The 23191-nt window shown below is 38.2% G+C and overlaps 1 protein-coding gene across 2 annotated transcripts in view; it reads right to left on the minus strand.

The window, feature by feature from the left end:
- The window catches only part of ACSF2 (acyl-CoA synthetase family member 2), a 64149-nt gene that overhangs the window by 36504 nt on the left and 4454 nt on the right, over positions 1-23191 (minus strand). Inside the window, exons 1-10 of one of the 2 annotated variants that reach the window (XM_060764768.2) lie at positions 10317-10396; positions 8927-8967; positions 8613-8741; positions 8098-8151; positions 6880-6998; positions 6394-6556; positions 5893-5988; positions 4440-4588; positions 3350-3441; positions 1865-1941 (exon numbers count right to left, since the gene is read on the minus strand). In XM_060764768.2, coding sequence (XP_060620751.1) covers positions 1865-1941; positions 3350-3441; positions 4440-4588; positions 5893-5988; positions 6394-6556; positions 6880-6998; positions 8098-8151; positions 8613-8741; positions 8927-8965 — 918 coding nt within the window. In that variant the 5' untranslated portion in view covers positions 8966-8967; positions 10317-10396. Of the gene's footprint in view, positions 1-1864; positions 1942-3349; positions 3442-4439; positions 4589-5892; positions 5989-6393; positions 6557-6879; positions 6999-8097; positions 8152-8612; positions 8742-8926; positions 8968-10316; positions 10513-23191 lie in introns of those variants that run through there. The other variant, XM_060764767.2, reaches the window with a different exon arrangement.

Here is a 23191-nt window from a genome sequence, read left to right on the forward strand (position 1 = left end):
CCCACTGTGACAGAGTCAAATCTGAAGATAATGGGAGTCCTGTGTAATGAACTTATAAATCTGATATTGTTCATCAAGGTTCCTAAATCACTACTGCAAAGTCAATGTACTGGAAAAAAAATCTATGAAACTAACAAATGTGATGGAATTCAACATTTCTAGATCATGTACAGCCTCCTATAAAGAGAGCAGCCATTTCCCCATCCTTGCTACATAACCTATTTCTCCAGCCTTTTAGCATCCATTTATTCTTCTGGAGGAAGACCAAGACAATATAAAACCATTTTACAAAGTTAGCTCATGTGAGGTCATGTTTGCTTTATCTTCAAGTATATCTGTACTTTAAAAAAAAGGGAGTCAGTGGATTGGAGATTTTTAAAAAGCTGGCCTCAGACTACATTTTATTTTTAAAGTCATTATTGGGGCATATAAAAAAATTGAAAACATACTAATTTTAGTTCAGGCAAACTTTAGATACTGATGATATTTGTTTGTATCAGAAACAAAACTGAATTAATTCCTTCAACATTGTCAGCCTTAGCAAAACAAGCCTCATTTGCCTTTTTACTTCAAGTCAATCAAGTACCAAAATATGACATTGCTAACCATTCCCAACTCACCTTGCCTGCCGTTTATCTTTCCTTCAGTGATCCAAAAGTCTAACTGTTCTTAAGTTCCACCTTTGCCTTCAGATCCCAGATCAGGCATGTTAATAGTGAAATGGGGGATTAAAAAAACAAACGAGATCTCCAAATCATCATGCTATTTTTTGGGGGGAAAAGATGACCTTTGAGCTCATAACCTTTTGGAAAACCAGAATCTCCATAGCCTTTTGGAAGCGTGACCTTTTGGAGATTAATTGGCATATACACCATTTGGAATGATCACAATCCTTTTGTAACTTATGATCTTCCTGAGAAGAGCTAAAAACTTGTCTGAGTGACTCTCCTCTTTCATGGTATATATCCACTAGTATTCATGCAAGACAAAATTAGCTTTCTCAGTTGTTAGAGTGATATATCTGGTTATCTCTTTGAATTGTTGGGAACAAAGATTATGCCAATACATAAAATATATAGCAGATCTTCAGAAGTGTTATTTCAGTTGCCCCAAAACATCTACTCCTCCCATAAAATATATTTGGTTTTAAATCATGCTCTCAGGAGACAAAAATAAGGTAGTCTTCGTTAAAAATAACATAGTTGGTTTACTTACAAACTTCAGGTATTCACCATACAGGTGCATTGTTTATCAGTTGAAAGTTTAAACAGTAAGTACTCTAAGGCATTCTGTTGCAGTCTCTTCTCTGTGTTATGGCTAATGCATAACGAACACTGACTACACAATATTAAACACAACACTGACTTCTAAAATTATTATTATTATTATTAAACTTTATTTGTACCCCGCTAGCATCTCCCGAAGGACTCGATGCGGCTTACAAAGGCCAAGGCCTCAACACACAAAATAACAATACAAAACCTAAGGCAAATTAAAAACAATTAAAGCAATATAAACAACAAGCAATAAACAATATGCTAAGACACAATAAAACTGGGAGTCTCAGTATAAATAGTCCCAGATCTGATCACATGGTCTGCAGTCCCTCCCACAACCTCAAACAACATAGAGTTAAGGGGAAACTGCATACCAACACACACACACACACACAATCTAGTAAGCAATCTGAATCATATACATAACAAATAACTAGTATAGGAGGCTTGAAAAAGTTGGCTATTTCCAACAGCTATAATATGTGTGTTTGGTGTATGTATGAGAGTGTGCATGCATGCAGAGACAGGAGAACTGTTCCATGGACAACGATGGAAAATGTGTAGCCCAAAGATGGAAAGAGACTCACCACTAGCTCGTGCATATTCATTTTCTTGATCAATTTTTTCATGACTTCAGGAGGCACTGGTGAGCCTGCAATGATTCCTGAAAGATGAAGGGGGGATTTATTGGAGAATCCCATACTTTAGGGATTTCACTATTTGTTCTGAAAATCATTTGTCTTCAAATTTCTCAAAAGAATTGAGATTTTAGAACAGCTCATTGTGACAGCAAACTCAGTTGATTTCCATTATTAGAATCTGATGTTGATGACAATGGCTGTATTCATGGTGGCTGAACAAGCTTGGTTGAATGATTTATGCATTCGGAATAATATACTTTGGAAGGGATTCCATTCACTTCAAGACGGATGAGTATAGAATGCCTTGCATCTGCTGCCACCCTCTGGTAGAAGCAGGAATGAAACAAAAGAAGCACAAACTGTGGCCTGGCATGTAATTTCTCATCTTTTCAGAAAAAGGAAAATAATAACACTAGAAAGTCCTGCAGTAATAGAGCAACAAAAAAAAGGGGAAAATGTTTGATAAATACACACACACACACACACACACACACATATATACACACACAATGTATGTATGTATGTATGTATGTATATGTGTGTGTGTTTATATATATATATATATATATATATATATACACACACACACACGCATGTGTGTATGTATATATATATGTATATACACACACATTATATATATATGAGAAATATATGCATTTCTTATAGAAAGGGAAGTTATATTTGATATTTTGCTTCATCCCAATACCAGAATCAAAGTAGCCTCAAAACTAGTATGTACACTTTGTAGTTAACCCTGTTATTCTTCCCAATCCAAAGATGATTGTATTTCCAAATAATTGGCCGCAGCTAATTTTAGTAAAGGTCTTAATGATTAAAATGTTCAAAACTTGCAGTCCTTATTTCAGTTTTTTTTTTTGGGGGGGGGGGGGTTGGTTGTCATTCAGTCACAGTGTGTGAATGCAGTTCAACAGCCAAACTCTTTCTTGTTATTTTTTGTTATTGTCGAGAAAAACAAATTTGTGCTATACTCTCTTCTATACATGTTGTACAGCCATTGGCTGAGAAGCAAACTCCAAGAATTAAAAAAAAAACCCAATGTGAAATCTGGTCATGTTATGCTTCGGACCCACAAATTAACATTCACAACCAGTCTAATGGCAAAGCACAGTGAGCAGTGTGTGTTTGTATGCACTGGATCCAGTAAAGTATAGGAATCCCAAAAAAGGAGATAGATAGATAGATAGATAGATAGATAGATAGATAGATAGATAGATCGTATATGTATTGCCTCTTTGATTATGCTGTAAAACGTATTCAAATAGTTTTAAAAGCATCTGTATTAAGATTTCCATAATATGCATTTCACTGAAATCTAAAAGTTGTGGTAAAAAAGCATGAATTAGAAGGTAATTTCCCCAAAATCAGGTGATAAATCTAATGGAATCATAATTACATAATTTTTATACTCACCTCCCCGGAGACGCGAGAGGTTGTAGCTGGCAAAGTCAGGCTGTCCAAGTATGTCTATGAACATGGTTGGAGTCCCGTGAATGTGTGTGCATCTTCAGGACAAAACAGAATGGCAGCAAGTTATACGCTGCTGGTCTAAGTACATGAGTATGACAGCTGTGTTCTTTACCCATTTTGGATTATGAGTATAAGCCCTGAAGTTCAACTTTATCTTCATAGTTTCCACACAGCTGTATACAAGCCACATTGAACTGGATTATATCATAGAATCATAGAACTGTAGTTGGAAGAGACCTTATGGGCCATCCAGTCCAACCCCCTGCCAAAAAGCAGGAAAATCACATTCGAAGCACCCCGACAGATAGCCATCCAGCCTCTGCTTAAAAGCCTCCAAAGAAGGAGCCTCCACCACACTCAAGGGCAGAGAGTTCCACTGCTGAACAGCTCTCACAGTCAGGAAGTTCTTCCTAATGTTCAGGTGGAATCTTCTTTCCTGTAGTTTGAAGCCATTGTTCTGCATCCTACTCTCTAGGGCAGCAGAAAACAAGCTTGGCAGATAATTCGGTTCAGAGCAGATATCATGTATTATCTGTCTTGATATTTTGGGTTATATGACTGTGTGGAAGGGCCTTCAGTTCTTAGGAAAGAGAAAAGAGATGCTGCTATTTAAAGCTATACAATGGTTAGTCCTAGATAAATTGTTCTTGCCTCAAAAATTATAGGATTGGGAACAATTTAGAAGCTAGGACCACATGTCAGTAGGGACCCCATGAAGTAGACGTGACCCTAGACACTACTTATTTTAACAGACTATTTGGTACGAGAGGTGCATGGGGGAATAAAAGTATTTCAGCAGAACCTTTATTCAAGATTTGTAACATGAATATCTTAAAAGGCTAACCCTTGTAATCCAAACATTTTGAACCTTTTAAAAACTCTAAAGGTTATTCCAAAATCCTTTTCCAGCTCTCCTTTACCAGGAAGACAGGACTGGGGTATAAAAAAAAACATTCAGAAAAGTAGCTTCACTGTCAGAGGCTCTGCCTCTATTGATACACAGTTAAATCTTAATTTGAATCATAATTCTTACTTTTCTTGGTCCAGAGCCTTCAGTGTGGCTTTTGCATTGAAGCTTAAACTTGGGAAGACAAGAGAGACACCATGAATAGCCATCACCATGCAGCCTCCTACAGAACCCAGACAGTGGTAGAGAGGAACAGGGAGACAACAACGAGACTCCTACAGGAAAGACAAAAACATTTTATTCATTTATTGAAATAGGTATAACCCATTCTTTTATTGTGGCATCTCAGAACCACATGCAGATAAAATTATATGAACAATTAAAACCCTTTCTCGTGTCCTCAAAAATGATCTGGCCTCCACCGGTAGAACATAGAGGAGGACCTCACCAGTGGACTTCACACCTGTACTTTTCAAATAAGATGAGAGATGCCTTCAGGTATCAATATCTCAACTCACTTTCAGGCTTTAAATGACATCAACAGCACTCTGAATTCAGACTGTAAATTAATTGGCAGCCAATACAGCTCCTTTGAGATGTATGTTATGGATTATCTGTTTAGCAATCTTGCTGTTGCCACTTTTGCACTAGGGGTCCTTCCACACAGCCCTATATCCCAGAATATCAAGGCAGGAAATCCCACATTATCTGAGTGTGGACTCAGATAACCCAGTTCAAATCAGATATTGTGGGATTTTCTGCCTTGATATTCTGAGATATAGGACTGTGTGAAGGGCCCTCAGAATATCAAGGCAGAAAATCTCACACAATCTGAGTGTGGACTCAGATATCCCAGTTCAGATATCCCAGCACATATTCTGGGATTTTCTGTCTTGATATACTGGAATATAGGGCTGTGTGGAATATAGCTTCAGTGGGCCCTTCCACACAGCCATACAACCCAGAATATCAAGGCAGAAAATTCCACAATATCTGCTTTGAACTGGGTTATCTGAGTCCACACTACCAAACATTCCAGTTCAAAGCAGAAAATGTGATATTTTATTCAGCTGTGTGGAAAGGACCTGGGTTATCTCTGAAACCAACCCACACACAGAAGGTTAACAAGTTAAATAGGGCATTTCTGGATCATTCCTCACTATGACAACAAGGACCCTTCCACACAGCCCTATATCCCAGAATATCAAGGCAGAAAAATCCCACAATATCTGCTTTCAACTGGGTTATATGAGTCCACACTCAGATAATGTGGGATTTTCTGCCTTGATATTCTGGGATAAAGGGCTGCGTGGAAGGGCCCCAGAATTCTACCTCACCCTATAGGGCAGGCATGGGGAACCTTCGGCCCTCCAGGTGTGGTGGACTTCAACTCCCACAATTCCTTGAGGCCAAGGTAAGCCTTTGGGGCGAATGCCGAGCCTCAAGGAATTGTGGGAGTTGAAGTCCACCACACCTGGAGGGCCGAAGGTTCCTGACCCCTGCTATAGGGAATAAAATTTTCTCTTTACAAGCAGTTCTTCCTCTGGCCAACATTAACAAACACTTTAAAAAGACTTACCCCTTCACCGATTCGCATTCTTATAGCAATCAGGTTTGCATTGTTCACAATATTGTGGTGTGAAAGTGTGGCCCCTTTGGGGCTTCCTGTTGTTCCCTGGAAGAAGAAAAATAATTGCTTAATTCATGCTTCTTTGGAACTTTCTGCCGCTAGAAGCCTGCAGGCTAGAAATTGGGAAGATTAAATAGGCACCAAAACAGGCAGCAGTTGTCCTTGAGGAGCTCTCTTTTCCTCTCCCCAACTACTATTTCTTTTGATCCTAAAACAGCCATATAAATTGTGCCATTGCTTCAGCTATTTCTAAAACTGAATAGATTCTTCAGAAAGACAAATCTCCCAAATATTGGTGTTAAAAAAAAAAGAACTGGCAGAAAAATTAATTCACACAAATGCAGAGAAAAGGTTCAGTACAGTCAGTTTCTTCAACTGGCCAAGTATACACATTTCTTATCATTGTGAACTGCATTATACACTGAGAATGACAGCACATCTGGTACCTACTGAAGTGAACTGGATATTAATGGGCTCTTTGCAGTCCAGTGTCTTCCGGATGTCCTGCAACTGCTTCTTATGGCTGCTATCTCCAGCCTGCATCAGATCATCTATGGAGAATGTGCCAGGCAGCTTAGCATCCACACTAACTACAACAGAAAGTTCTGGAAGTCTGAAACAAAGGATAATTTAGTTAATTACAGCAGGCACATACACAGGAATTTAGTCTCTGGTACATAATCAATATCCATGTTGAGCTCCAGTTTGGCTTTCAGATTCAGGCAGATCCTTGAAATCTATGTTTGAGATTAATTAATATAAAGGTATGCTGACAAGTATCCGTAACACTTTAGTGCTAGTGATATTCTTAACACTTCTCAGTTATGGATTTTTTTTAGGTCTAATTTTCTATTCTCCTGTTCCAGAATTTTGCAAAATAGGATAACTGTGCCATAGCCTTAGAATAAGACAACAAACAGCATTGTTAGAACTCACGTCTTGCTTTTGAGTGCTCCAGGACTTGATTTTTCCAACTCAGGACAAACACTCTTCAAAATCTCATAGTAGTTTTGCGTTTTAAATTGTTTAGGAAACACCAGTGCTTTGCAGCCAACCTAGAGAGAAAAATATAACAATAAAGAAAATTAGTTGCAAGCCAACTTATGCAAACATCTCACAGAAGAAATAGGGAACTGAATTCTTTATTGATTGACCCATCTCATGATATCCTAGGTCACTTTTACTGTTCTTGGCAATGTAAGCCTAGTGTTTAAGGAAATGTTTGTGGCGGAGCAAACAAACTGGCTTATAATAAGGAGGACAGAAGGGACCTAAATACTTTAAAGCAGCAGCTCTCTACCTATGGGTTGCGACCCCTTCCGGGATCGAACAACCCTTTCACAGGGGTCGCCTAAGACCATTGGAAAACACATATTTCCGATGATCTTAGGAACTGAGACACCACTTCTCTATCCACCTCCAGGCCTCTTACAAGTCAGCATGGAGCAAACCAATGCCAAAGCAGATATTGTGGGATTTGTGTTGTTCTGTATTTTGCTGTTATGTATTTTCGGGCTTGACCTGATGTAAGCCGCCCCTAGTCCCCTTTAGGAAGATGGTGGCAGGGTATAAATAAAGATTATTATTATTATTATTATTATTATTATTATTATTATGAGCCCCCGGTGGCGCAGTGGGTTAAACCCCTGTGCCGGTAGGACTGAAGACCGACAGGTCGCAGGTTCAAATCCGGGGAGAGGTGGATGAGCTCCCTCTATCAGCTCCAGCTCCTCATGCGGGGACATGAGAGAAGCCTCCCACAAGGATGATAAAAACATCAAATCATCCAGGCGTCCCCTGGGCAACATCCTTGCAGATGGCCAATTCTCTTACACCAGGAGTCACTCCTGACATGACCAAAAAAAAAAAATATTATGATATTTTGGGTTATATAGCTGTGTAGAAGAGCACTCAGTCTATTACCACTTTGCACCATGTGAAGATCAGAGTGCTAAGAAAAAACAAGAGGGTATATATATAAAGCTCCATTTTTTCCCAAATTAATTTCACAATTTGCAAGCTAATTTTAAATCTTGTAACAGTAGTTATTCTTTTCCATGTTTTCCTATAATCCAAGAAGCTACTTGCGTAAAGATTTTTCAGAAATTGTTTGGATGCAATTAATCTGTGCTGACTATGTTAGGCCTCTCTTACCTTCTTCACTGCAAACTCCAGCTCCTGGGACTGATATGCTGGGTTCACAGATACCTGGAAATGAAAAGAAGCATTAGGGTGAACTTAGATTGGAAATTCCATACATGCAAGGTTATTTGTCTAGCTGTTTTATTTTCAAAGGTCCTTCCACACAGTCATATAACCCAGAATATCAAGGCAGATAATCCACAATATCTGTTCTGAACTGGATAATCAGAGTCCATACTGCCAGATAATCCAGTTCAATGTGGATTTTATACAGCTGTGTGGAAGGGACTACAGAAGCTACTATTATTCAGCAAAGTGGAAAAACAAATTATCTTCCCTGATCACTCTTATTTTCAGCTCAAATGCAAATACTATTGTACTAGACTTTTTACCAGATAAGTTTATGTTGTAACAAGTAGTGTTCCTTAGATATACAAAACTATTTCTATAGCATTGCACCTCTTCAGGAAGACTTGCTTTTACTTCTCACCAAACTACAAACCTGTTTATAATCAAGATAAACTTACCAGGATGATTCCCGCCTGGGCTGTGGCAAATTGCATCAGGACCCATTCATACATGTTGGGACCCCACATTCCTAGTCGATCTCCCTTTTTCAGACCAAATGCCAGAAGCCCAGCTGCTGCCTGCTTCACCTACAGTTTGCAAGAGAGAGAGTGTCAGCAAAACAGATAGGAAATGGCATTGGATATAGAATGGCTGGTCAGATGATGCTGAAGTATAATTAATTTAAACAAAAACAATTTACATGCCAAACATGCCCATGCTCCAAGTCAAGGTAGTCTAAGAATATAATGACAAACATTCACATCATATTTACATTTGCCAAGAAGGGGTGGTTCTCCCTCAGGTGGAACATTTCTATTGGGAAAGTGATACAAACAATGCATGAAATTAAAATGAATGCATTGGTGTGGTCATTCTTTAACTGATATAAAGACATGTATAAATACAGATGCCTATCTTTCACATACATATAAGAATGGGAGAAAAAAAACATATTAGGGCCTTTGTTTGTTTGCTAAGACAACTTAATTGGTGCCCCTAGTGGCACAATGGGTTAAACCCTTGTGCCAGCAGGACTGAAGACCGACAGGCCGCTGGTTTGAATCCGGGGAGAGCGCGGATGACCTTCCTCTGTCAGCTCCAGCTCTCTATTTGGGGACATGAGAGAAGCCTCCCACAAGGATAGTAAAACATCAAAACATCTGGGTGTACCCTGGGCAACATTCTTGCAGACGGCCGATTATCTCACACCAGAAGAGACTTGCAGTTTCTCAAGCTGCTCCTGACATGAAAAAAGGTGCCTGATTTAGAAAAAGGCTATGGTGCTGTGAGAATGAGGATCAAAATATGTAGGCATCTGTTTGGTGCCAGGATGTTTTCCCTTCCACAGTGAATAGGAACTCCAGAACATGGTTTGGATCTTTGTTACTGGACAGAGAAGGAAAAAAGTTTGACCTTTCCTTGGCCAGTACCATCATCATGCTTCAAACTGGAGCTGAATAAGCCTGCTTTTAGCAAAGCAGTATGTGATACATTCAAACACCTATGGAAATCTACTTAGCCTTGCTCTTTAAACAAATGTCAAATAAATAGCTGAAAATTATGCAATTGCCCTTAAAAATGTAACGTTCTTAATCTATGGCACCCTAAATAATCTTGGAGCCATATGTCTTAGCATGTAAGGCATACTTCTTTTGTAAAGAAAATCAGACTATACACAATGGGATTAACATTTGAGCAAAAAAGGATCACTTATATTTAAACAAGCTCTCACAACACTATTTTCATTGCTAAAACTCAGTTATAACAGATTGTAAAAATTATAATAAAATACTGCACCATTCTTTGAGCGTGTGCAGAATTAATTCTCGCCACAGGTAACCAGCCCTGATATATCCATAATTACAGAAAATACTTTTTGCACCATGTTTGTAATTACCAGGCAGGGGAATAACCTCTGCAGATTTCATTTCATAAATGTATCTGCATAGAAATATGTGGCCTTTTATCCTTGTATGTTTTAAAATAATATTAACTTATTTTTATTTTTAACATATCCTGTTGTTGTTATAAGCCTTCAAGTCATTCCGGCTTATGGAGACCCCCCTATCGTGGGGTTCGGTTGATACATAGTGCAATTATGGGCTGTGACAGAGTATCTACTTTATTAGGGTAGGTTGCATAACACATGAGTGATTGCCTACATCTTGTTGAAATTGAGCAAATGTCTTTCGAGTTCCTCCTGTGGAGAATATCAGGGCTTCTCGTTCAGGATACCGGTTGGTTGTATCTTCAAGGCACTGGTCCAGAGTTTTAGAGAGAAGCGGAATGTCCGATGAACCAGAGACATAGCTTTGGTTTATGGCAGGAGGAGCAGAAGGCACACCAGCTTGGAGAGCACTGCAAGAGAAGAGGCACAAATCTAAAATGATAGAACTGGCATAAGAGCAGGAATTACAAGCTATGAATTCTTTATCATAATCAAATGGAGATCAACAAAATCATCACAAATGATCACATATGACTCTCTATACATGCCGGCCACATGATTCTTTTTAATTTTTTTGAGAACACTTTCTCCAGGCAAAATGGGGCATAGCCCCACTCACCTTATGCACACAAATCTGAATATAGAAAGTGTTTTCTATAGCTATTCAGCCCACCGAACTCATTAACGTTTTCTTTATCAGCAAATAAGCCAACGCTGCCTTGGATTTAGTGGATTCAATGTATAGGAGTAGGCGGCTGTACCCAACAGAAAAAGAGAGCATAAGTTATTATAATTGCCTGCTTTCAAAATAGAGGAATTCATATGATTTTGCATTCTAGTTAGTTGCAAAGTGTTGGAACAGTGCCACTTGAATAGACTTTCTCTGCCACACAGTGCTGGTGCCTCACCAAACTGCAGCTCCCGTTATTCCATTGCATTCAACCAATGACGTTATCACACCAGAGCTTTAGAGCGGGCAGTCCCGCATTTCTGCCACCTGCAGAATTCTAGGAAATGTAATTTAGGGAACAGCCTTTTGAATGTTCAGCTAGAGAGGTCTTCACCTTCCTAATCTACATTTCTCAGAATTCTGTGGTAACATTGTCAAACTGCACTAATTCTACAGTACATATGCATCCCATGTGTTCATTCAAAATTCAAAAATGGAACAAAAGCTGCAAGCTACTTAGGTATTATTTTGTTCTGTCCAGAAAAAAAAACCATCCTGAAGAATGAGCTACCCACTGGTGGTTCAGCAGATATTTTTAGGGAGGCTTAGGTACTGGACACTGTGGCTACTACCATTTGGTTAAAATACAAGTTGGATAAGGAACATTAAGGCTTTGTTCTGGACTCTGAGTGCTCTTTGGGAAGGGGAGAGGAGGGAGCAAAGCTTTCTATTTCAGTATTCAGTACAGACAGATTTCCTTTGGCAAATGTGGCAAAAAAGGGTTCAACAGAAAAACAAGAATTCAAAGCTGCAGAGCTTGGCCTTTCCTCTTCAGTGCTACAAAACCCTTTCAAAACACTACTTCATGTTGTGATAGCACTGCCGCCAATTAAATTACAAGCAGTATTTAATGAAGTCACTTAACCATATAATAATTGGTTAAATATGACAACTGAGTGTCTAAGCTGGGTAAGAATTAAATGATTATTGCTGGCAAAATGACACTTTCCAGATAATGTGAAGAGAGTTACCACTGGAAATAGGAACTTTTATGGCTCTGGAATAGGCCCAATGATGGGTAGCTCACTCCTGTATGAGGTATACCACTACTCAAATATTGAACTATTCCCATGTTTACATACATTTTAACATTAATATGATAGAATTTGCATTTGGTTAAATAATTTTTTCTTTGTTTTATTATATAATGACAAATCTCATATACATATGTGATGCCACTGTCTTTTCTAAAAGCACATGGAATTATTTTAAAAGTAGATGAAAAGGTATGATGGTAGAAAGTGAATTGGCACTGTTCCCGACAAACCAGTAAAGAGTATGGAAAAGTTAGGGTTTTTATTACCCGTGTGACTGTAATTCCATGCAGATTCATTTATTTCTAACAAGTATGCGAACTGGCTTTGCTACCAAGATAACATTTATCTGAAGGAAATTACTTGTTTACTTTGTAAGTGTTCTCTGATATATTATGTGTACCAATTTTCTGCCTCGGTGGGGTGAGAGCCTAAAATAACAGCTAAAGGATTGCAAGGCCATTATGATTATCGTGTGCTAGAAGAAAATATTAGAAAACAAACAATAACAAAGTTTCTGAAATAATCAATTAAATCTCCTATCAACTAGAGTAGATGCATTTAATCAATCGCTGAATGGTACATCAAAATTTAAGTGAATATTGCTAATTCAATTCTGGTTGGGAGACAAAATTAGATTGAGTAAAAGAGTTTATATATTTGAAAGAATTAGCACTACTTTCTCTCCAGGCAATTTTATGTAATTATTTGAAAGGCAGAAACAAATCATACCATAATTCACCCATATTAATAACTAAATAACATTTTTCTATGGTATTGACCTCCCTGGACAAGGCCTCAGCAAAGCAGTGGGCATGTAATACAACGAAAGGGAAAACCTAGAATAACTAGTGAAGCAGGCATGGAAAGTAGCGAAAGAGTACAGAGAGTTAATTGAGCTCCCCATCTTTTTATTTTTTCAGATATACAAGTATTAATCTTAAACTAAAACTGGAGAAAATAAAGGAATAAAAAAACCAAGTATAATTAAAGAAAAACAAGTAAAAATATGTAATTAATTAATTTATCTCTCTTTCTTTTCCTCTTTATTTTATTTTTTGAGGAGCAACAAATACTTCTGGTTCTTTAGTGACTTCCCATTTGCTGGATTTCAATTAATAAAGAGTTGCCATTACTTGTAAACCCTTCCAGCCTTTTAACTTGGTATAGAGATTTTCACCATACTATATACCTGTTCTTTCTATGTTTTTATACTGAATTCCTTCATACCTTTGTCCTTCAATGCTATTCTGAGTCTAGGTGCAAGTAAAAGAAATGTACTAAATTCTTGTGGGATAGAGCTATATGCTGATCACCAACATTGATAAAACCAGAAGTTGTTTGGTTTAATTGCTTGATTGGTTATTTATTTTGTAAGGTTTTTTTGTCATTTTTTTCCTCCTCAATGTAATTGTTTGGCAGTCTGTCTACATATGGATAAATCTAACTGCCCACTTACTTATCAACATCTGGTTTAAATGACATCTATATACATTCTTAACTGCCATATCTTTGTTCATAGCTTGCATGAAAAGGGAATTATGATGGTAAAGCGTTCCAGTTTTGATCTTCTCTTTTATTACCTATGTCATTTTCTCAGGATATTTTTAATCCTGTACTTTTTCCAAATTGGTGGGTGATTTTGTTATTGTACATTTTTAAAGCTAATCTAATTTTATTTACCCTTAAGAAATCCCTGTTGGCTATTCTAGAGGTTTCTAGAGCCTCTATTCTGGTGGTTTTCATAGAAATCACATCTCAAAGTTTTAAACCTGAGACTTTGATGGGCTATTGTTGTTTGAGACTGTCGTGCACACAGCTAAAATCTTGTGTGTGTGTTGGGGAGGGGGGATAGATAAAAATATTTAACAATGTTAAAACAGATACAAAATATTTCAGGGCACAGTTGATCACTAATTAGCTGTATCCACAGTTAGTTTTTGGTGCAAACAAACACAATGATATTTCCAGAACTTGACTCTGTACAGGAAAAAAGTGTGTTTATTTTGAAAGGGAAGATTTTACCTTCAAAGTAGTTCCACTACTCTAACAATGTTAGAGATTGGTCTTAAAAACAGAACTGAGAGATAAGCCGCACCTCTTACACTGTGGGAAAGGTAAGACATAAGAAAAGACAAATGCTCCTTCTCCCAATCTTCCTGGTTGTGTAGCTGCACACATTACTCTCTTTGATTACATTACAAGCTAAGGCAGTAATGATGGCACTATGGCAGGATGTAAGTGATAAAAGAAGGAGAACAAACAGAGAAATTATAAAGAGCTAACAAGCAAATGTTTATAGCATTAGATTTTATCATTTGAAAACATCTCGGCATGTTCAAAGAACAAAGTTGCAGAAAAGATACCTTACATTCCAAGAAAGATACTCCCAGTACTATGAAACATAAAAAACACTGGATGTGTACAAGATATTGCTAGGATGATGGCTCAAATAAAAATAAAGTTTTGGAAGCCGCTAACTTGCTATCTCCTAATCATCACATGTCCTAGATAATTTATTTGAAAGTTAGCAAACTCACTCTTAAGAGCAGAAAGGCTTTTCAAAACTATCTTTTCCTACAAGCCATGTTAATTTCTTTAAGGTATAATAAGACTGGAAAATCTGTCCTTTCTTCATTAAGAGCTGCTTCTCTTATTACTTTTTCCTTCTCTTAATCTTAACTCAATTGTGCAGAGACACCTGAAATGGTTAATGTGTACATTTCAAATTGTCATCAGGTATAAGCAAGTGTTCAACAAATCTCCATGAATGTGATCTACCTGATGTTCATTTCTGATTTGGATATGACAATTCAGATGAAAAGATGCATATCCCCACCTTTAGTTTCAAAGTTAGAATTGTGAGATAAATAGGACCAAGCACTAACAACACCCAGTTTTTCGCCAACTCCTCCTGCTGCACAGCCAATGATTGCCACAAATAGGTGGGCCTTATACACAACCTAAAGCTCAGGAAAGAGAAGGATATGCATATTTTATGAAGAAGATTGCTTGATCCACAAAATGAAGGCACAGATTCTTGTTCTGGAAAGTCTACCACCTTAAACTGTACAGATGTGAAGAAGAGATCTTAAACTGTACCGATGTGGAGAATAAAATGACTTTAGCAGTAAATGCAGTGAAACTGGGGAGAGGAACTGGCAAGGATGCTAAATTCAGGTTGTAGACCTATCAAAACCAGCACCTAGAAATTAGTCTGGAAAAACACTTGTAGTACAGAAGTATTGTCACCTCCTTTCAGAGGTAGATGGCATCTTCCTATAGAAAAGCATAAAATCATTGAGTGGGGTCTCAGGTGCCAACATGTCCCAACCATTACTTAATGTAGGATATCCAGTTCAAGCATCCCAGCAGGTAGCTGCCCAGCATTTTTTTGAGGATAGCCAGAGGGGGACCTCTACATCTCCTTAGGCCATTCTTTCCATTGTTGCACTGCTCTTACTGCCAAGAAGTTACCCTTAATGGTCAAGCAAAATCTATCCTTCTGTACCTTTAGACCTGATATCAACCTTGAAATAGTTCAAAGTGTGATTATGTCATCCCTCAATCTTCTCTTCACCAAGTTGAACATATTCTTCAATATTTCTTCTAATGTTTTCTCCTTCATATTTCTTAACAATCTTATTGTTTTTCTTTGAACCTGGTCCAGCTTGTCTTTATTCTTCTTAAAACAAAGTGATGAGGTCTGATCGGCACAGAATATAGGTGACCATTATACTTTAAAAAAACTATTAATGCAACTAATATAACATTTGCCTTTTTGCTACAGCATCAAATTGCAGGCTCATGTTCAATTTGTTTTCAGCAATAGTCCCATTGTCCTTTTTGCATATACTGTAACTGCTCAGTCATGCACCCCTCTTTTTATATCTGTACATGGGGGGAGGGGGTGTCTAAAATTGACATTTGCATTTTTGTCTATGGAAATTTATTTGATTAATTTATATCTAGTTTTCTAGTTTATCATGATCCTTTTGAATTATGACTTCCAATGTGTTAGTCCCCCACTCCCAGTTTTACATCATCTGCAAACTTTTTAAAGATTCCCTCCATCCTGTCATTTAAGTCACAAGCAGGATTGTACCAAAAAAATTCTTTCCTCTTTCTTCATACCAATATATTACAGTGCCTCTCAACTTAAATCACCCTCACATATCACTGGTGTAGTGAATCTGCTCTGGGTGTTATTTCAGACTTCAAGTGAGCTATCCAAGGTGCTGAACGCTCTCCAAAACAGACCCAGCACTTTCATCAGTATTAACTTTGTATCTATTTCTGTCTCTGCTTGAACTGTAAGTTCCTTCCTTCATTCCTTCCTTTTCCAGTTCCCACTTCAGATAACAACCACAACCAATGTCTAACTACACCTAATTCAACTGACTGTTAATCTGTCGATGACCACAATTTTTCTTGCTTTACTTCCCAAACACTCAACGGACTACCATTGGCTCATCTTTGATATGCAGATGCCTTCTTACTGTCTGGATAAAACCCTGTGTGAATTCATCCCACCACCGACTGAGATACCTCTACTAATTTGAACCTGACAAAAACTAAGCTGTAATGTCTAGCAGCTCAAAACAGAGGGTACTAAAGCAATCCGCTCATGAAATTACAAAAGCATAAATTACCTATTGCAAATTTCCCCCTTCCTAACAGGACTGGATGTTGACTACCTTCACAGGTGCAGCAGGTGAGGATCCAGGAGAGAGCTTTCTTGGCTACTGGGCCAATTGAACCCTTTGCCAAATGAGGTTTGGCTGACCCTTTCTCTGCTCTCTTCTTCTTGGTAGACATTCAGTTTTTAACTGGTGGGAGTAGTACAACAAGTAGGTTTTAATGTGTTCTTAATTGTTCTAAACTATCTAATGTTTGATTATTTTTTAAATTTCAAAATGTTTTAGCTGAATTGTTTTATGGTAGGGTGTGAACCACTTTGCATCACAAAAAATCAACATGAATTTCTCAAAAACAAGTCAGTAGTGGGATGCCGCGGGATTTTGTCCCTGGCTCAATGTTATTCAATATCCTTATCAATGATTTGGATGATGGAACAGGGGCATGCTTATCAAATTTGCAGATGACATCAAACTAGAAGAATGCAATATTTGAGAAGATTGTATCAAAATGACCTTAGCAAATGAGGACATTAGGCCAGAACTGATAAAAATGAATTTCAAACAGGGAGAAATGTAAGGTACTATAGTTAGGCAGAAAAGATGGCATGCACAGATGTAGAATGGGTGACACTTGGCTCAAAGACAGACATGTGAAAGAGATCTAGGAGTCTTAGTAAACCATAACCAAACACAAGTTGACAGTGTGATGCAGCAATTAAAAAATTCAACCAGATTTTAGGCGGCATCAACAGGAGTACAAACTAGATAGAAGGAAATAATAGTACCACCCACTCTATTTTGCTTTGGTGTCAGACCTTACCTGGAATACTATGTCCAGTTCTGAGAACCACAATTCAAGAAGGATATTGACAAGTTGGAACATATCCAGATGAAAGAGGCCAAAATGATCAAAGGTTTGGAAGCAAAACTGTATGAGGGAGTTGGATGTGTTTAGTTTAGAGAACAGAGGATTAAGAAGGGACAGGGTGGCCATGTTTAAATATTTGAAAGGATATCTTATTGAGAAAGGGGACCAGCCCATTTTCTGCTGCTCTGGAGACTAGGACACAATGGAGCAAACTGCAGGAAAAGAGATTCCACCAAAACATGAGAAAGAACTTACTGATAGTAAGAGCTTGTAAACAGTGGAAAACATTGCTTTGGAGTGTAGTGGAGTCATCTTCTCTGGAGGTTTTTTAACAGACTGGATGGCCATCTGTTGGGAGTGCTTTGATTGTATGTTCCTGCATGGCAAACTGGGTTGACTTGAATGGCCATTGTGGTCTCTTTCAACTCTATGATTCTAAACTAAACTAAGTTAAGGAAATAGATGCAAATGTTTAAAGCAGAGAAATCCTGGAATTTGTATATTTGACTTAGGAAAGTCTTTTTAACCCAAAAAGCCTAATGGAAAGGATAAGTCACTGCCCTTTCCCTACTTTCCCTTCTGCCAAAGTCAGTTCAAAGTGCAATAGTAGTTTACACTGAATCAACTAAATTAATTATAGTAGGTTGCACTGAAATATCGTTGGCTTATTTAAGTAAGCCAAGGATAAACAAGGAAAGTGGGATGAGAAGAGAAAAACTAGAATTTTTTATGAGTTGAGAAAGTGGGGCAGCACTTTGAATGTGATTTTCCTGCTTCTTGGCAGGGGGCTGGACTTGATGACCCATGAGGTCTCTTCCAACTCTATGATTCTAGATCCTATGATTTTTACTTTTCTTTATAACTTATAATAAATCAGTATTTTGAAAACTATTGCTATTACAAAGCAAAATCGATTCATTAAATTGTTGTATTCCCTAAAGAGCAAATGTGTCTATACATTTTATGAACTAATGTCTGGGTTTCAATTCAGTTTCTTCAATTCAAATAAAACTTTCAAAATCCTCTCCCATAGGAAAAAATAAAAATAAAAGATTAACAGGTGCTAGGATCTAGTGCTGCCGTAACTTTAATCCTTCAGTGCCTAGAACAATGTTTTTGGCAACAGTAGTAATAAGAACAGCCAAAAGTCCCAGATTCTTTTGTAACCATGAAAAAAAGAAGCAGAATGTGGGAAAGTGTGCAAATAATCATATTATAGTGATGGTCAGTTAAAAGCCCCTTGTGCTTCTACATTCCAATCTGGGAATAGTTTATGATTGCTATCAAGATGAAAAGAACCTGCATTTCAGGAGATCAGCAATCACAAATTCCTAAAAGTTACAGGTTGTACAAGACACCCAACATCTCCTAAATGCTAGGTCTCAGCAAAGAAAACAAGGCTGATTTTTTCCTCTTTTTTGCAAGTTTCCATGGAGATGGAGCCCAAAGAAATAATTAGTAACTGGCAATGCTTAGATTTTGGCACAGTGTCCAAGTTCCTGCAGGAGTAGCTGGATTTAGAGAATCAGAACATGGATGAAATAACCCTGTTCTTTCTGATGAAATGTGTTTTTGATAATTGTACTAACTGTTTTGCTTCAACGGTTTATAAGCTATTCAGTGGCATCCATATGTATCCAAGACCTCAATTTCCGTAAGACTTTATTTAAATGTAAAGAGAGAGCTACAGTTACAAGAATTATGAAGACAAATCTTTTTAAGAAGCACTTGTGGCGCCATGGCATTTATGATCATGTGTTCCATAAAATTGTCTGCCTCTTGTCAGTCCAGTAGTGCTGAAACTGAGCTGGTCACAAAACTGAAGAGGTCTGTTCCGATTTATTTCTGGCACTTCTTTGCACAAACAAGCATCAACCCATAGTCCTATTTTTGTCATTCACGGAAGCTGAATGTCACATGGAGCATGAAAGCATCATCATAAATTCCTGGGAACTTGCCCACTGCAATTCAGACATATTTGCTTTAGCCTTAATGGACAACTGCAAATAAATGCATTCACATATACCTAGGGGATATATAGTGCAATGTTACAACTCTATAAGGCAATGCATGCCTATGGGATAGAGATGGGAGACTGCAGGTAGATTTGCTATATGTAAAGTACTAGAATTCATAAAATGGTAAACATACTGCTGCAAAAGAAGAGTGGCTTTGCTGCGACCCATCCAGTTAGTTATGTTATTAAATTTTTGTGCGCAATGTTACCATGTCAAAAGTATCAACAACCTCTAAAAGCGAGCCCTTGGTATCTACTGAGATTGGTTACATGCTCCTCCTTGATATCAAAATCTTTTCTGGATATCAAAATCTCTTTTCAGTAGATCTCAAGGTCCAAGCAGCCTTGTATAGGGAGGTATGGTCTGCCAGAACGGATGCCAGATAGGCAGCAGCTAAGCTGTTACAAGGCATTACCAGTCATAACCACCACAACTGGCTGCATAGCCCCATTTACATTGTATTCATTGAGCCATTTCACATGTCACAGCCTAGCAAAGAACCATACAAAACCTGGCCTATTAAGTATTGATAGTCCAGTGGTGCATACTGTCAATTGTGCTTCCTAGCAATTGGAGCAGCTAAACAAACCACAGAACTTTTATATTGTTTGAATTCAGGACAAAAACCTTTGGGTTTTTTCCTTTCCAGCAAGTCAGAGAAAGATGCCATTAAATGAACAATTGTTTCTTTCTTGGAGGCAGGGCAGAGCAAAATGCAGGCATTTGGATGACATGATGTGTCAACCACAGAGCACTTGTGATTAGCCACTTTTAGGCCCCTTCCACACAGCTGTATAAAATCCACATTGAACAGGATTATATGGCAGTGTGGACACAGATAATCCAGCTCAAAACCAATATTGTGGATTGTCTGCCTTGATATTCTAGGTTATGCGGTGTGTAGAAGAGGCCTTAGTGTGAGTAGGAACATCAGTATGCTGCTTGTGTTCAGTGAGCAAGGTTTCCCACATTTCCCTGGCTTGTCATGGGAAATTACCTCAGATGGCATTTTATGGAAGAAGAAAAAAAATGCATCTCCCCAGGAACAAATTACTGCTGTTTCATGGGGTCACAAAGTGCAAAGTAAGAGGATGCCAAGTAAGTAACAATTTGGAGTAAAACACGCACACCCACACAAATGGGAGTCAAGCCAAAAGCTGTGACACTGTGTAATAATGCTATAATGCTGATGTGAGATGCTACATTGACACTCTTTAATTCAACATACAGCCTTTCAGAGGTCAAACTTTAAGCTTATAGATACTTTCAATTGCTTTCAAAACACATCTTTCTTTCCAAATCACTTCCCATAAATCCTATCATACAATCCTATTCTATATGTTTACTGAGAAGGTCTACTGGGTTAAATGGGCCTCCTCCCAAATACACAGAATTTCAACCTTACAGTGCAAGTTTACTCAGAAGGGAGTCTCATTGGCTTTACAATTGTAATCTTTGTTCTTTTTTCATATTCTGCTTATTTTCTACAAGACTGCTTTCAGCTAAAGCCTTTACACTGAAGTAAGAACCATGCAATTCAGTAGATGTTCTCCAAAATATTATATTATATTATATTATTTCAAACATTTATATCCCGTCTTTCTCAACCCCACAAGGGGGGGACTCAGGGTGGCTTCCAACTGGCAGCCATTAGATGCCAACAACAACAAACAGTCACAATACAAAACAAATTAGCATTAAATAGACAATTAATGATAAATATACATTAAAATATCAGAGCACTAAAATATTAAAACATAGCCAAGCCCAAGTATACATTGGATTGCAATATAATAGACTTCGCTTTGCTAGTAGCAGGTAAAAAGGAGAACCAACATGGTGTAGTGGTTTGACTAGGATTCTGGGAAACCAGGGTTCAAATTCCTATTCAGCACAGAAACCTGTAAAATAAACTTGAGCAAGTAACACTTCTCAGTCCCTTGGAGGAAAACAATGGGAAATCTCTTCTGAAGAAATGTTGCCAGAAAAAAAAAACTATGATAGACTTATAAATTGGAGATCAACTTGAAAGCTCATAACACACACTGCCTTGGAAAGCTATCTGCTTAATTCTGTGAATTGGTCTTGTTTTAAAGTGATATTAAAATATTATGGAAATCAATGGCATCAACAAATCTGGCTAAGGAAACCACACAATAGGTTCACTTTAGAGTTGTCTTGAATCAGAAATGATTTGGGGCACATCTACACTGAGAATTTAGGTTGGATGGGCCTGTAGGGAGCTGTGTTAAGGCCAACTTAATGCAGTCTTGCCCCATATTAATTAAAGTCATAGGATAGTCTGAATTCTGGCCCAGAATTTTGATCATTCTCCAACTTTGGGCATGTCTGAACAGTGGGCACTGTTTTAGAATGGAACTGGCCGCAAATGATCTCACTGCTATCCTGTGTTTCCCAGGCTTGGGTGGCCCCGGGAACATGGGGTAAAAGTACCCATCCCTCCCATTCTCCATGTTACAGTGGTCCCCAGCTGTCTCCTGTCTGCCATCCCTGCAGTGACATTGAGTGGGACAATTGGGTGATCAGGAAAGGGAGGGGGAGAGAAGAGGAAAGTGTGATTTCTCATTCCCGTCTCTCCCTCTTTCCCCCATTATCCAGACAGACATCACTGTAGACAATGGAAGACAGGTAAGACACATGTTGCAACCGTGGCATGGAAGAGGGGAGGGGATAGTAAGGTGGTCATCCTTCTAGGTTTGCGAGGGTCCCTTTTGCCTCCACAGTAACTGGAGGGTGGGGTGCCTGTCTGACCCATCCTAGGGCTGATCCAGCATATGCCACACCAGATCAGACCAGGTTTAGTGTGTCAATGCAAATCTACCCTTGAACGTCAACCTTCTGAGTAAGAACAAAAAAAATTAAAATAGTACAGAAAAGGAAAAGACCCAATAGCTTAAAATGTTTATACAATTGGCAAACCTCATTTGTATCTTTGTGATATACAAACACTGTCACCTACTAACATATTTGGTCCATCTGGAAGAACCTCAAGTTTCTTTTTTGTGTTTCTTCTATGGCTTGAATTGTCATGTTTAGTTAACCTTTATCCAGTACTCATCTGAGTCAATGCTCAGAGCACAAGGAGTTGTGATGATATATGTGGCCTAATGGAATGGGGTGGAGGGGTGGAATCACTGGTAAGATGGCAAATTGCTAACATGGGAGGTCATGAATTTTAAAAGTTTAGCTCATGAGCATGCTATGGCCACTTCTATACTGCCCTATACTGTAGGATCTGATCCCAGGTTATCTGCTTTAAACTGGATTATATGAGTCTCCACTACCAGATCATCTGGGATAAGAAGATAATCTGGGATCTGATCCTGGAGTATAGGGGCAGTGTGGAAGTTGCCTATATCTTGTGAACATTTATGACTGAAAGCAGTCTTTAAAAGACCCCAGAAGCATTACTTTGAACAGCAGAGTTAGCTAGCTCTGATTCATTATACCAAATATATACTTTTGTCTACTCTAAAAGGCTTGAAGGAGTAAGAGTAAGATAAAGGCTCGAAAGTGAGGTGAGGAATCAGTCACACAGCATATTTCCACATGACTTTCCGAATTATCCACTGAGCAGCTCAATTCGGTCAAAAGCAGATTTCAAGTTCTAATGAAATTGCTGACCTCATAGCACAGTAAGAAGCATTTGGCTGCAGATATCTATTTTACCAGCAAATGGGCCAAGAACAATACAGAATCTTCCAAGTGGAGGCCCTCCTTACTGAAGTACAGAGTACAGTAAGACTGCATTTGGTCTTCTCAATAGTAATCTAAAGAT

This window comes from Anolis sagrei, chromosome 2 (assembly GCF_037176765.1).
Source record: "Anolis sagrei isolate rAnoSag1 chromosome 2, rAnoSag1.mat, whole genome shotgun sequence".
Classification (NCBI taxonomy): Eukaryota; Metazoa; Chordata; class Lepidosauria; order Squamata; family Dactyloidae; genus Anolis; species Anolis sagrei.